Raw genomic sequence first — 16,549 nt, 5'->3', positions numbered from 1 at the left:
ATGTATGTGTTTAGAAATGCAAATCCAAACATATTCAAAGGGATTTTGAACACAGTAATGAAGCATGGATAAAAGAGGAATCCTAATTTCTTTCACTCACAATAACTGTGCAGTCTGCAGACCCGCTGAATAATCGGTTTCTGAACAGAGAACGGGAGAAAAAACAATTGCTATTATTTATATGCATGCATTATTGACAGACTGTGATCTGGGCCAATTTTCTTAAAGCTACTTATCAATTGCACTAAATTTTGGCATTAAATACATGTAGACCACTTGCATAGCAGCCATCTTTGTGGGCAATTAAAGGGCAAAATTGCATGCAAGCAATGTTCAGCCTACCCGTGAGTGCATAGTGCCAGCACGATGCCATTGTGTCCCTCTAACGTCTTCTGACAGGTGTAACTAGTGCAGGTGTCCCAGACTTTGATGGTCTTATCAGAGGAACCACTGAAGAGGTAGTCGCCGTATACACATAAGCACCATACGGGGCCCTGATACGATAAACCAAGGACAAATTGAAATTGCTGTCAAACAGAACATTTTTCCTTGCTCGGGATGGGCACTTTGAAATTGTAACGGCCGAAAATAGACCAATTAAAGCCCTGCCATAAAACGTTTTGACCAATCAAAGTTGTGGTTATAATGTCCAACATGCGTGCACAAAAGTCCGAAATGCGTCACATTGCACACAACGCACACGGTTGGACATGCAGTGTGGAAATGGAGAGTCGCACGTGTTGTTTCCCAAGTCAAGAAATGTATACAGATTTGCATATTGGTCTTTTTGCAAATTCTTGGACATTTTTTCAGCACGCTGTTAAACCCAAATACTCAGATACCTATCCATAATAAAAGCCCACATATCTGGAGCACATGTATCTGAAAATATTTCAGTGAACATGTACAAAAAACAAAATGTTCTTGTTGGACCCTGAAGCAGACTCAACTAAAACTCTTCCAATATGCCATGACTATCATGGCCTTTAAATGCTATGTACAAGCAAAACCATTTTGTCATTTTCAAGGACCACAAAATCACTCACTGTGGCAAATTTTCCTAAATAAGCTAAGTTATGGAAAGTGTCACCTCAAATTTTAGGGGGAACAAAATGAAAAGTGTGTTATAAATACCTGATGTCCAACGAACGTTCCCTTGCATTTGAAGACTTGTTGTGGATCATAAACTGCACAGAGACAAAGACAGGAACAAAGTTAAATAATGTCAAGTTTTAAATCACTGTCAATGTTTTGATGTTTAAATGCAATGTACATGCATGCACAAGGAAATGATCAATAACACTTGTTCAATCTGTCAAATACATGTAGAACGAAGTGGTCAAACCAGACAGTTGTCAATTACATTACAGAATATCAACTTGTTAAAATCCACACTTGCACTTCATTTCTGAAGTTATGTATTTTTTTAACTACAGAGGTCCCCTTTTTTATGTTTGCAACTTAAGGTCGATCCTATAACAAGCAAAAATTGGCAGAGGAAAATGATAAAATAGCCTACATCAAAGACTTTTAAGGCCTGGGCTCAGATTTCTCTGAAAACAAGAAAACTGATCATAAGATACTGGTAGAGGGAGCAAGTCTCAGGCAATGAAATCTCAAACATGTCATGAGTTTGCAGTAAAAACTGCAAGATGCCTCTCGAACCAACGGATCCCATGAAAATCAACTGTTTACAAAAATCCTAGATGGATCTAAAAGAATATTTGATTTTAATTGACAATGCCCTTTATCCAATCACATTTCGCGGAAAATGTGCATCTTCAAGAAAGATTTGTGATAATTCTCCAACTTCTACCTAGATTCCAGTCTGTCATATCTGTTTAAACCCTTGACTGTTACATTTGTAATTCAAAAGTTCCGATTTTTTTCCGAGTCATACTTCATTTAAAGCAGTCTTTTTGTCTAATTCCTGTTTAATTTCCTTCTGTAGATCCAATTTCCTCTGAAATCAATTTGTTCCCAAAATAACTTGGCAAGAATCGTCCCCAAATGGATGTTGGGGTATTAAGTTACAGTGCTGTATTCAGTTACTCATTCTGAGGGAGGGTATACACGTGTGTGCATGAACATGAAGGTAGGGTTCATTACAGGCAAAATAATGGAGTCCTTCACAAGGGCAAATTCATCCCCCCAAAAAGGGGGAAAAAACTCTCTTGATGAGAGAGAGCTGATGCCAAGATTACGCTGAGATAGGACAAGGCTAGCGAGCCCAACTTCCTTTTTCCAGGCTGACATTTCCTGCCGCCCGCTTTCACCACAAGATTGCCCCAACTTCATCTTATCCCCCCCTCCCCCCCCCCCCCAACGAATTTCTCGGACAAGGTGACGAGTGATTTCACTCAGTAATCAAACGCAGATTATATATTTATAAAAGCAAACATGTCTTTTATACCCAAGGGAGCATTAGATTATATTCCGCAAATTGCCCCCAAAAATATGATGGCATAAAACTCTGTCAGAGGCAATCTTCATAACTATTTAAATAAATCAAACATCGAGTTCAAGGATTTTGGTCATAAATTTATGATCCAAATATACCAGATGGATCAAATTAGGCACTGAAATTCCTTGAAGGGTCTGTTCAAGGGCAAATAAATAAGAGTCATAAGATCCTTCGGAATGTTTAGTAATTGACGGGAAATCAAACGTTTTCACAAGTCATTCTCCATCATCCCTAGTTTAAGTTCTTTATCATGAGGCCAAAAAAAAAAAATCAGAAATACTGATTTTTTTTAAAGACAGTTTGAAAAGTGGACACGATTCACTTCAAAACCAGTACTCCTTTTCAGTAAGGGTAAATATTTTCCATCCATTATCCACTGATGCAGAAAATTAAAATACATAAAGCCATAAAATTTCTAATGTATTTGATCTTACTGAACCTTCGAAATGTTTCTGCGGACAGTAAGACCCTCAAATGCGACTCCTCTTTTATTAAGAAATAATTATTACACCTTGAAGCATAAAATTCAAGACTCCAAAAGTCTCACCTCCATATCTGAGAAGCGTAACAGGATTAGTCCACACAAAGATGACGAACTTGAAGAAGGCGATAATTTGATAATGAAGTTTGATCCGTTGTAATAATTTACTGTCAATAATTAGCAAGTTCATAATCACATTAAGTCAAGCATCCTGATAGGAAAATAGGAATTCCTGAGTACAATCCATGGTGAAAAAGAAATTAATTCGTTAATTAGGTCTGGAAGGCTACCTTTAATTTGTATCACTTTTAATTTGAAGAGCTAGAACTGAGTTTTGTTGTTTGTCGTGCAAACAACAAACTCAAATGATACTACATGTACCATCAATAATAATAAAGATGTGGTGCTTGTAATAGCGCCTTATATCGAAGTCTCAAAGCATCACCCCTGTTCATCAGGCCATGAGACCATTTTTTCTGCGGCAGCTCGAGATCAGTGCAATCTGGTCTCTACCCTCACAGGTATACCCATTTATATCCTGGGTAGAAAGAAGCAATTGTAGTAAAGTGTCTTGCCCAGGAACACAAGAACCATGTTCCATTTTGGGTTCAAAATCATTTACCATCGCATGTGAGTCACGCCATAACCGTTGGACCATGAAAAAAACAGGGCATCCACAAGAGAGGCAAGGTGGTAGAAATGTGAAAAATGACAAAACGACATGCATCTAGAAAATTTCCAGTCCTCAGTCTAAAAGGTGCCAAGATTGCCATGTCCTCACACGTCCAGAGAAAAAGGAAAACTGTGTTAACTCCTCAAAAACGCAACACTTTGGAAAAGCAGGACTTTACAGGACACTACACATGCTGTCAATTACAGAATCTGAGCCTTTGAGTGCAACGAGAGAGAAAAGAAAACCGTCTAAGCTGTCAACAGGTTCTGACCGGGGCTGGAAGTGAGTGGCTCTTCGAGAGGCGGCTCTGTTGAAATATCTCATTAATCAGGATGGACAACAGAAATCCTGATCCCACTTCTGACACTACAGGATATTATACAGGTTATTCACGTACAGTATGGAACTGATTATCACATATTCTGGACAAGAAAGTCATCAATTTAAACCTGACGGTCCACAGCTGGAAATTAACTGGATAAAGTTTGTGAGACTTGCCACTGGATTTGTTTAGCGTTGCAGTGGAAACACCTTGCTGTGAGAATACCAAGCACACCCATAAATCAAGATCCAAACCTGAATTCTAGCCAAACATCAGTGTGACTCACATGTACAAACTGTACAACTGATTCTCAGCCAAAACAGACAGACTGTGAGTTTTAACGGCTCATAAGTCAAATAGTGAGGATCTTCTAGCTAATGACTACTACGGCATTCAAGTCTAAATGTTCAGAAGATTTGTTTACTCACCAAAGTCAGGCAAGATAACTCTCACAAATTTTATAATATCCAAAACTTGGCGCAAATACACCAAAATTCTCCTATTCTTCCTTCCAATGGACTTTAATGGACATAAATATTTGAGTATTAAATCAAATTCTAAGAAATCATCTACCGGTAGTTTTTCCCACGCACCACCTCACTACGGAATTCCTTACTTGTAACTTCTTTTCCAGTTGATTTTGATCTTTCCCAGTTTAAGCGTAATGTCAATATTTATCTTTCTACTTTTACAGTATTTTTTCTTTTTCTGAGATTTCTTGTTCCATTCCTTCTTTGTGTAGGGCTCCCTCACCTTAAGTGGCCCTTAAGGGCCTTGTGATTGGCGACTATTTCTCTCTCACAAAAATAAAATATAAAAAAAACCTTGTGAGTTGTCTGTAATCTAGATTGCCAAACATTATATACATGTAGTGAAGCAAAGGCATCAGAGGATCTGCTCTGCTTTTCTATTCAAGAATTCTGCAAGTGTCTCAGACGATAGCTTGTAACTGACACAAAGTTACTCATGGCTTGGATACAATTCTGTATTGCAGCACAAGTTGAACTAGATATAAACAAGTTGCTCGTGCAATTTCCAAATTGCCTTGCAAAAGTTACGCAAATACCATGAATGTCATTTCCCTGAATTGGCCGAGCTGAAAGATGCAATCAAGGTAACTTAAAGTACATCCACCTCAATCAAGGACGACTCTCTTCTTTATTTCAACGGAACTACATGTACATCATGAACTCTGGACATGAAAAAAAAACTGGGGCAAATCACTCTGCCGCCTCGGGAAACCTAAACTGGAGTCAATGTCAGGGTAAGGATGATCTAGATTCTCACACTTGCAAGTCCCATGGCCTGAAACATGCAACTCGACAGTTTTGGATCGAGGGATCTGAGGAAATGTATGGCTTCCGATTTCCTCTCCTACCACCTCTAGCAAGTTAGCATTACGATTAAAAGCCAGTCAAGTTATTCATTTTATATTCTGACATTCCTGGGCTACATGACATCCTGGTCAAACATGACTTGCTATGATGAAGACAAATCATTGTGTCAATTTGTGAAAGAGAAGTTAAGGGTCGCTCTGGTTCAAATCACGTGGAGGTCGCCTGGTGACTGACTCAGAAAATAATACTTTACTTGTGCATCATAATACACTTTTGCTATCATTTTCATCCTGTTCCCGGGACACACATGTACATAGTAACCCCCTAAGAATTACAGCTCAAGTGTTTTCATTCCGTGTTTCCAAACTCAAAACTCCAATAGATCGAACCACTAGGCCCCACCTACCAGTACTGCGCACTGTGGGCATATCAAGGATATTAATAAGCAACTTACGGTACGAACACACACATCCATGCAAGTAAACATCTAGAATTGTGGACCTCCTACTGTAGATACCGGCACTCCAACTTATTGGGAAGAACCCTGATTGGTTTTACAGATTATTTCCAACAATGGACTTTCACCCAATCGTGAACCCTATTGTCGTCTCTGGCTTAAAAGTCCACTAAAAAGCACTACATGTACGTGTTCTGACACACACCTGCACACACCAAGCTCATTTTTACTACACTCATGAGGACCTGCCCCTTTCCTTCTTTTGTTCCCTTTTCTTTGTACTAACTTTTTCTCGACAGCTCCTACAAGGTTTGTACATGAAATTCTCCCGAGGACTAGTGCCCAGGTCCTTGGGGTTATTGTTATCGCACACACCCCACTGTCCCAAGTCCTCAGTCGTAAAGGATAACCCACCCATACAAACTGCTTTGTACATGTAGTATAGACCATTCCGAGTACACTCACAAAGGCCCCTCTTCATTGATAAATGCATTCTGCCAGCTACTGTTGCTTTCTACAATGTTCCAGCCACTGATGGGGGCTTTCCTGAATGTACAGTGTTAGCCCCCTCTGAGCAGTCTATAGCAGTGAGAATCATTGCAAACACATTGTCAGGACAAATGTTTCTATTGTTTGGATGACTCACCTCCTGCGGCACCCGAGTTGAGTCGAGCGTTAATCATGGACAGCTCAGAGTTGAGCATTGAGTAGTTCCTTCTGTTATCCATCAACTCGTCCGACATGCTGCGGTTCTGCTCGTCCAGTTCCACTGCAATGAGAAATCAAAAAATGAGCTTGCAAGAATAAAGTCAGTTCTGAATTATGGTTGTTTAACAACGGACTTTGCATTTAAAGCCCAAGACCAAGTTGAAACAACAAAAGAAAATACTGGCAGTGAAAGCAAATTGTATACATTTGGAACTCCAGCTTAGGCCTTAACGTACAACATGATGTGGTTAGTGTAATGTTAGCTGAATTAATTAATGAGATACCGGTATAAGCACTGTAGACAACCATTATGGATGTCACGCTTTAAGACAGGTTTTTGATTTTCAGTTTGCACTGATCCTCCCAGTAAGAGTCTGTCAAGTTTCTTGTAAGAATTATGAAAGCATTAATATGAAAGGTGTAATGTCCCTGATGGTGTCATCTAATTAGTGATTCACAGAAAGGATCCAAAACTCCTGGTCTGCAATCTCCTTGACCATTACAAGATGATGGATAAGATTTGAAAACTATATCTTCAAGTGTACTCACTGAACTCTTAAAAGCTCTGTCACAGACATTTCATAACACTGGATTTGCCCATAGATACAATTCAAAACTCTCAGAAATTTCAAACATACCGGTACCGGTATGTCATAAGGCAGGACATAATCTGCTGTTTTGCTATTCAAATCAACCATCGACCAAATCACAAATTTGGTAAGCACTAAGTTCTGCTTTAAGCAAGATTCACCAGATCAGCCTCAACCCCCAAAACAAACTGGACAGGCTGACCCTTCCCATAAAACCACACTCTCACGCAAACCCATATCAGAGTAGCCCTGCGGCTTCACGACGAATTATCATCATGCGACAAGGTCAAGGTACACGTATAACCCCCCCCCTTTTATTCTTTGGCCCCATCTGTGCCCAGTGCTCAAACTGCCCAAGTCTTAATAACCAGTGATAATATATGTCCACTTGAGTTAGTCTAATCGGTTGTATGATTTCTGAGGGCAAAGGGCTATTTGGGTCTTTAGAGTACACTGTACATTTTGTTTAGTTTTTGTCTATGGGCTCCGTGCATAAGTACCCCCTCAATGGTGCCAAAAGGAGAGTTGGGGGAGACCACTTGGAGGGACATTGGAACATAATGACAACAATACCTGATGCGAAGATGCTATGGCTTAATGCATATTCAAAATATAATGTGTTGCTCACAAACCAGAACGTGCACGCTGTGTGTTCCGTCCACAGGTCTTTTCAAAAGTGGTCAAAAAGCGTTTTTTCTTGTTCTTGGTTAACTTAGTAAACCCGCTTCAACACATGGGATTTTTCAGGGAAGACAGGTTGACAAAGTGATACTCTGCATTCCACTTCTGTAGCAAGGGTTCGAATCCTACCCCGGCCAACAAGTCAAGTGGGTTTACAGTCCCTGCCAGATTCTACTTTTCGTGGGAATGTCTTTCAAAACTTTTCCTCCTACACATTTGTCCCAAACTGTAAAATTCTTTTTCATGCATGTAAATTTCCATGACCAGATATAATCATTATGTATTTGCGTTCCGACCGGAAGTGCCCACGCGATTTTTTCACCTTATTTGCCGTGGAGTTCTTTGGTAGACGACAAGGAAGACAAATTACAGTGATAGAGGTGTAAAATTTCAACACGGGGTTGTACCCTTCGCTGTTTAATCAGCACTTTCATTCAAGGGAAATTCACAAGCTTGTTCATTTGGAACTCAAACCCATGACCTTCTGCTTAAACATGGTCTTCACTGGTGCAATGAAAGCAGGAAAATGGGTGGGAAAAAAAACAAGCTCTGAGTATTTTCTCATAGGTGTTCGCGGACATCCGGGAATATTTTTACATTGGCTTATCTAGCTCCCAGACCCTTTTTCTTGAAACTCAATGGTTCTTGAGTCTGGAGTGCTGAATGGTAACACATAGCAACTGATAAAAACTGGTGTGCAAATGAATATTCTTTCATTGGATGAGGTTATCCCGCCCACGCCTTCTGTCATGCCCAAAATCACAATGCAATACATTTTGATATCAAGCACTGATTTTTACTCTTCCGATTACAGAAATATGAACACACCTTTGAATATGTTCTCAAACTTAAGACTTAAAAACAGGAGAGATAAAATAAACGTAATAAACTGAAATGCTTACCAAGCGACTTCTCCATGCGACTCATGTTCTCATCTAGGTAGTCTGTATCGGAAAAGACAAAAAGGAAGTTGATACTCAGAGACAGTTTCCCAAACACAATGAACAATCAGTCGGTGTGCACAACGAAGACAATAAAAAAAAGAGGAAATTGCGTTAAAGGCACGAGTCTGTCTTGAAGATCAGACGGACAAAACAGACAGAGTGACTTTTGTTGCCTTAGACTGGTTGGACTGATCCACGATGTGATAAAGCGAACGTGAAGAACACGTGCCTCTTTCAACAAAACCGGATGACATTGGGGTCCTTTGTGAGATGGGAATGATGAGCAATGTGTGGTGGGATTATTTGGTTACAAAGTCTATCGGGGGTCGGGGGATCGGTAAGAGAATCATTGTGGAGTGCGCTCGGTCACCGTGGCATGGGCGGGGAGAGAGGAAGTGGTGTCTTAATCAGTTAAACGAAATCAGATTTTTTTTTGTGGGGATTATTGGATCGCAGACAGCATGACTAAGTGTTGAATAACCTATTGTTGGACTCGGTGCTCGGTATGTGGTTACCAGTGGCAGACGGTTGTCAGAATGAGCGGCGGGATGACTACGGCTTTGTCTGAGCCAGGTGCGGCTAATCTACGTAACAAAACAAATACGATTGGATGACAAAACTGGGCGGGGCCCAAAGGCAGATTTTTTTTCCTAAGAAATGTGGCGCAGCGAGTCATTGTGACAAACGCGAGGTTTCCCACTCACCTGTATCGGTTTATCTTCTCGAGGATGTGCGCGATTATCAACCCTCAGCTGGGTTTTAAACTTGCATTTCACTTGAGATGTGGGAAAGTGTCATGACTAAGCAAGACAGATTGAAATGAACTTGGAGGGGGTAAGGAAATTGTGGGCGGAGCCGCAAGGGGGAGGGGGCAAGCTCACAGTTGCTTGTCCTTCCATTGTTTTTGTTAACAGGTCTTTCTAAATTTGCATGTTTGTAGTTGATAAAAAGAAATTGTCTTGACTTCAAATTCTCCTTTGGAAATTGACTACCACCACAAAGTACACATGACTAGTTTATTCTGAATACATGTAAGCAATCTTCTTGTGAGCCCAAGGTGTATGGAGGCAGATTCTCCCAACTCTTTCTTTCTCTCTCTCTTTAGAGCCACTGAAGTGGCACTTGGGTCCCTAGAAGTCACAGATGGGTCATTCCATACATTTGGGGACCCTTTCTTCCTGTCCCTGTTACGCCTGATATATCTATGATTGTATAATTCTGATGCACTCCTTAATGCAGTCATCCACTGAGAGTGATTATGAATAGACCTTTATCATGCCATCATTTCAGTCATATTACCTGTATTCCATAACAGTATTGAATGATAATATTTTTTGCGCAAAAAGGAACCAGACTAGTTTTCCTTCCAGCATCGCTTTGGAAGGCAAGATGGCCGCAACATGATTATGGTCTATAGCAAACTACCTACCCGATAAATAAAAAAAAATGTTTGAAGTCAATTCTAATGATACTTGAATGGCAAATTAAAAAGTAAGGTACCGGTAACAGGGACAAGACAAAACGTCACACTTTGGACCCTAAATGTACAGAAAGACCCAGATTCAAATGGAGCTGTTTTATTTGCCATAATACTGGTACCGGTACATGTAGCAGGTGAACAATTTAACATGGTATCATCCTTGCTTTGAGACACTTTCAAAATCCTGGAGAGAATTGCGAAACAAAATTGGCAGTACATGATGAAAAATGATTAAATCTGATTCATCTGTCTACCAGCTTGGTTCTAAGAACGTGACATCTCTAGACGGATCACCAGGTGACCAGTGACTTTCAGTGGGGGTTGGGAGCTCAGTTAACTGAAGGATCAAGTCTAAGACATCGGATTACAGTCCACTATGTCAACCCACAGGAGTGTCTTCGACTAACAGCATTGTCAGGGAATAACAATAGATTGGATTTCCGGTGATGTCGCAGGGCGTGGAGAGGCAGTGATCATCATTATCAAGAGGGATTAAATGGGAAGGAGGAGGCGGGGAATGAGGGAGGAGGGATTTGAGTACGGTCCTTGAATTACTGCTCATTAGGAAGACTTTGGAATTGGACAAGTTAGAACATCTAAATTGGTGAATTTCCTGAGCCCGACGAAATGCTCCACTGGGAAAACATACATGTTTTTTAAATTTTCCCGGAAACTTCCACATGCTTAAATCAATTAAACTGGATTAGCAAAATCGCATGGACCCAATTTCAAAGAAGGCTCTGCACTTTATGTACATGTGTAGCTAGTCAAATGAAATTGACATGTACATAACGCTGCTCAGTATTTCACTTTCTACCAATTGACGCGTCTTCTACTTCATTCTGTAAGCAGTAAACATAGCAAAAAGTTCTAACTTCAGAAGTAGAAATTAATTAAAATAATAGTTACAATACATGTCTGTAGATTTTCTGCATCAGTCAGCACACAGCTCCGACAAGCGCTGAACCAACACTGCACAGAACTACCCAAAGTGTGGTTCAAAAACCACAACTTCAGTCTTCAGTCCATCAACTAATCTAACACCATTTGCAGGATGTAGGCTTTTACGATTCAATCAATGGGCGGGTGGTTTTGGCTAATTATAAGTATCTTCTTGATTATCTAAACATGTGCAACACAGTCACTCAGCAATGATCATTAGTCATTAATAGTCATCCGTACTTTGACACAGTTTAGTCAAACACCCCCCCCCCAAATAAAACAAATATGGACCAGATTCCAATTAGGCCACTGGCACCTCACATAATTAAGAGACTGCAACGTGCGTGCCATGAATGAAAATTGCCGAGACTAAAGTTGCCTCCTTTGGTTTGCCTGGCAAGCCAATAAACTTGTCCTACGATCAGGAAAAGCTGACGAAGTGTTTCCCCGGGGGAAGGGGGGGGGGCATTCGAGGGGAAACGAAAAGCTTCTTGACACGCTACACACAGTGTTTACATGAAAAACAAATTTCCCGGATCCTGAATATGATGTGTTTCCCCATGTCAATCATAATAAGAATATTGCATGCAAAGACAGACATTGATAAATACATGTACCGTACAACAGAGCATTTCAACAAAACTACATCCACTTGTAGTTTTGCTACTGTCAACTTTAGTACTATACAAAATACTAAAGAATTCATAAAGTCACAGAGGACTCGGTTGGTTTTGGGTACTACAGGGAGTACCAGGCAGGGCGGTTTTGGGTGCTACTGGTACGTGACTAAGGGTTAACTGATAAAACTTGAATTTCATATCTACATGTATGTAAAAGCAGAAAAATAAGAGTATATTAAGGCTGGCAGTTTGGAATATTCCTGCTAAACCACTAGTCCCCATCCCACTTAAAATTGCAATGGTTTACTCCCCACATACTGCCCACACCTGCCCAAGCACTCTATGGTGGTTGAATGGATTCTTCAGCATGTTCAGGGAATAAATACAGGGTGAGTAAACACAAACTAAACCCAAATGGCAGGACCAATTTTTGAATGAAGTTCAAAATCTAGGATATGAAAGCCCAATCAATGAGCTTTCTTTTAGTACACATATCATTCAAATCACTCACGTACTTTTCAAGTTACGGAATTTTGAACACAAACACCGTTTTAAAGTTCTGTCCACGGATCACAAAAAAGGTAAGTGTTCTTTCAGCAAAACGAAAACAATTCTCACAGGGATGCATGTGAATTGTTTTCGTTTTGCTGAAAGACCATTTTTCGTGATCTGTGGATAGAACTTTGAAATGGTGTTTGTGTTCAAAATTCCGTAACTTGAAGAGTACATTTTATGAGTGATTTGAATGATTTTTGTACTAAAAGAAAGCTTAACGACTGGGCTTTCATATCCTAGATTTTGAAAGTGCTACAGGCAAAACCTCTATCAAAAATTGGTCCTGCCATTTGGGTTTCGTTTTTTTTTTACTCACCCTGTACAATGTAATAGGACCTACAGGTGCTATTGAGCAAGAATACCTACTGCTCTGTTGCACAAGACCAACAGAGGGAGTGACCTCCAACCTCCCCCATGCCCATCAGATGCAAGAGAGCAAGAGAGACCAGCTTTCTTGGACCCGACTACAAAGCTGGTCGCAGAGCACACAATCTCTATTCAATTGACTCGGCGGCTTTTCAATAAAAAGCATTTCATGCAGTGGTCTACACAATGGACTGGATTCAGCCAAATCATGTGCGTAATCCTATATGATAGCACTGCCCAGCTGACAGGTGACAGTGAGTCAGTAGTCTGCCAGGTGCAAAGGCCACCTTTGCTTGCCAACAAAAAGTCTGAAAAACTGTCCAAATAATGAGATGAAGGGGCGTCAGAGGTGGGATTTCCTGGCACATCTGACATAATTGACTGTGGCAACCCTTCGTGCAATGTCGAGATAGACTTCACTCAAGGGAATCCGTCTTCAATGACATTTGATATCTCCGTAAGGTATGATTTGAGAGAGTGTGTCATGAGGCGCTAATAACTGAAATAAGGAGCACATTTGTCATGACAGCTTGGAGGAAACACTAAGAATGATACAGCCTGTCCAGTCCACAACCTTTCACACTAACCGCAGATTCCTGTGCAATCTTTAGCGGTTTAAAATGGGCCTATTCGGGAGGTTGTCATATAAAAACATTTGCTGTCTTCAATTCCCGTGTCCTGCATCAAATCTTATCATTACATCTTAAAAGGTGCACCATCAAAGGTGAAAGTCAAGCAAAACATGCTAACGCGCTCATCACCATTTCTCAACTAAATATGCCCAAACATACGACATTCTTTGAGGCGCAGAATTGCAGGCAAAATTTGTTCGCAAAACTGTGCCCTCATGAAATAGCCCTCAAGTAGGTTTTTCCTTTCTTTTTTGCATTATCACATTTACCCGGAATCGAGAGTCGTATTTCAAAGTACCTGCATGGATCACAAGTAACACTCTCGATCCCAGATTTATTGGTCTATTTTCCAGCTCAAGACTTTCTTTCTTAACTTTCAGTGGAAGCTTTGGCAAAATGGTTCCAGTTAGCTGCAAAATGAATAATTGTTCCCCACAGAGGCCTCTTGACTTCTTGTCAAGTGATCAGGTTTCGGTTTGTCAGGACATTCGTCCGATACCAAATTGAAAGCAGGAGGATTGGTAACATACAAGATTCAAAGGAACCTTCACCATCTGCAGTTTGATGCCAAACCAGTGCCTGTTTCTGTTTCTGATTTAGAGCTGGACTTCAGGAGTTCTCTGATAACACTGTAGTCAACAAAACAAGCCAACAAAACTTAACAACACAGGGCATTTCACACTCTGTGTTGGTCCCAGCAGAGCCAGAGTAAGTGTTCCGTAGGCCCTAGGCACCAGTGTCACGTAGGCCCTAGGCACCAGTGTTCCGTAGGCCCTAGGCACCAGTGTCCCGTAGGCCCTAGGCACCAGTGTTCCGTAGGTCCTAGGCACCAGTGTTCCGTAGGCCCTAGGCACCAGTGTTCCGTAGGCCCTAGGCACCAGTGGTCCGTAGGCCCTAGGCACCAGTGGTCCGTAGGCCCTAGGCACCAGTGTTCCGTAGGCCCTAGGCCCCAGTGTTCCGTAGGCCCTAGGCACCAGTGTTCTGTAGGCCCTAGGCACCAGTGTTCTGTAGGCCCTAGGCACCAGTGTTCTGTAGGCCCTAGGCACCAGTGTTCCGCAGGCCCTTGGCACCAGTGTTCTGTATCCGTACTCTGCCATAGGCACCAGCATCAATTTCACAGCTCTGGAGCCTTGCATTTCATGTTGCTGCTAAGCTGTGCTAAGCTGTACTAAGCAAGCCAGGCCAAACTGGTTCTCTAAAAACATGTACAATGATGTGTACATGTATTGGGTTCGCTACCTCTTATTACAATGTATTACATGTACACATATTGAGATTCGCAGTAATCTATGTACTAGCTGGTTTGAAGCTTTACCAAAATCGACAACCCAGAGAGACGCTAAATCTTTTCTTGTGTCGGGGTGTGTGGGCGGGCCGTCACCGCATTATGGGGAAAATTTGTATTGTTAAGCAAATTAGGACCAAGTTATGGGGACTTTCTGCTTTCCCCACAGCGTCTTAATTCAGTCCCCATAGTCCTATGGGACAACTCGTGTGGTGTCCCCACAACTACGGAACAATGGTGTAAATCGAGGACACACACGTGCAACATCATCGATGAATTGAGGACAGGAACCAAATCGAGGACGACCTCGATTAGAAAACGTGTACAAAACCAATGAGAGCTGTTGCAAAAAAGTTAAGGGTATAAACAAACAAAAAGGGAAGAGGAACAATAGAAAATCCTTGATTTACACCATAAGTATACTGTGCTAGTGTGGGTGTGTGCTTTTTGGCACACTGGTATTTTTGTAGGCCCCGAAAAATTTACAGGCCCTATAGACACCCCTTCAGGAACCCCTTTCACACTAACAAGAATCCAACACATCTTCTACATGGGCATCATGGGTCCGGCAGTACTCTGCATGGGTAAAATCCAACCCTGTACAGGATCAGGATTAACAGGCTCGACCCTGAATCCAACCCTGGTCTGGATCAGGGTTGAGAGGCTCGACCCTGAATCCAACCCTGGTCTAGATCAGGGTTGACAGGCTCGACCCTGAATCCAACACTGGTCTGGATCAGGGTTGAGAGGCTCGACCCTGAATCCAACCCTGGTCTGGATCAGGGTTGAAAGGCTCGACCCTGAATCCAACCCTGGTCTAGATCAGGGTTGACAGGCTCGACCCTGAATCCAACACTGGTCTGGATCAGGGTTGAGAGGCTCGACCCTGAATCCAACCCTGGTCAGGATCAGGGTTGACAGGCTCGACCCTGAATCCAACCCTGGACAGGATCAGGGTTGACAGGCTCGACCCTGAATGGTCTGGATCAAGATTGAGAGGCTCGACCCTGAATCCAACCCTGGTCAGGATCAGGGTTGACAGGCTCGACCCGGGTAGAAAATCCAAAACCTACAGCAGACCTGTGTACAACCCGTTAAAGTGTGAACGGTGTGCCTTGCCTATCCCATGTTTGAAGGGACCCAGCTCGGCTTCCCATGGACTCATGTTGATTTCAACACAGGTAGATGAGACGGTAGTGTGGAAAGGGCTTTACATGTGCCCTGGGCAACTCTGTGGTTGTCATAAGTTTCAATATACCGGTATATGTAGGTTTTCTGTACTTGACTTTCATCGAGTTCTTCACCACATGCACAAAGTCAATTTCAGTCATTCTTTTTGAGCATTCCCATGTTTTTTGTTCTGCAATAATCGGCCAATTTTCTTTGACAAAAATCAAGCAGCATCTACATGTATGACCATGACTCCAGATGACATGCATGTAGCTCCACCATCAGTCACATACCACACTACTTTAGGTGTTCCTTCTGATAGGAATCCAGTCTTGATTCAAACCCCAAATTTACTCTCAAATCTGCTGACTTGTTTAATTGATCGTTCAGCGAGCACAGCTTTTTACCTAAGTTCTCGTAAACACTACAATTCCCATACTCTCGTACCGGGTATTTGAAGGTCGGCACTGCAAGGCTGTATCCTAAATTGTCCCTTTTGTTAAGACTATCATGACTATGGCTATTTAATGCAGTACATGTATGTCAGGGGGCAAGATCCAAAGCGCCAGCATCAAAATACATGTACCTGATTCGCCACTTAAATATTCCTTATGACTCCAGAACCTGATCTGTTTTGGATTCAAGAAGAGATCCACTTTGTAGTTTTTACGAGTTGTTGATGATGCACAGTGACCAGTGGCGCCAACAGCAGAAACCCTGTACCGGTACATCCCTCTTTTAGAACCTCCAACCACTTACCCTAGCCAGCAAATTACATGGGACAGACCTTCCAGAATGATTTACGTCTACCTTCCATGCCTACAAACTCATCAGACACCTAC

The 16,549-nt window shown here is 41.7% G+C and overlaps 1 protein-coding gene across 3 annotated transcripts in view; it reads right to left on the bottom strand.

Moving 5' to 3' along the window:
• LOC119737097 (E3 ubiquitin-protein ligase TRAF7-like) overlaps positions 1 to 16,549 on the bottom strand; it is a 103,788-nt gene that overhangs the window by 25,635 nt on the left and 61,604 nt on the right. For all 3 annotated transcript variants that reach the window (XM_038211190.1, XM_038211188.1, XM_038211189.1), the window contains 5 exons: positions 8,616 to 8,657; positions 6,381 to 6,503; positions 1,135 to 1,187; positions 343 to 494; positions 101 to 140 (listed from right to left, as the gene is read on the bottom strand). In XM_038211190.1, the coding sequence (XP_038067118.1) occupies positions 101 to 140; positions 343 to 494; positions 1,135 to 1,187; positions 6,381 to 6,503; positions 8,616 to 8,657 (410 nt within the window). The remainder of the gene's footprint in view (positions 1 to 100; positions 141 to 342; positions 495 to 1,134; positions 1,188 to 6,380; positions 6,504 to 8,615; positions 8,658 to 16,549) is intronic.

This window comes from Patiria miniata, unplaced genomic scaffold (assembly GCF_015706575.1).
Source record: "Patiria miniata isolate m_02_andy unplaced genomic scaffold, ASM1570657v1 HiC_scaffold_3, whole genome shotgun sequence".
Classification (NCBI taxonomy): domain Eukaryota; kingdom Metazoa; phylum Echinodermata; class Asteroidea; order Valvatida; family Asterinidae; genus Patiria; species Patiria miniata.
This window is presented reverse-complemented; position numbering and strand designations above follow the sequence as displayed.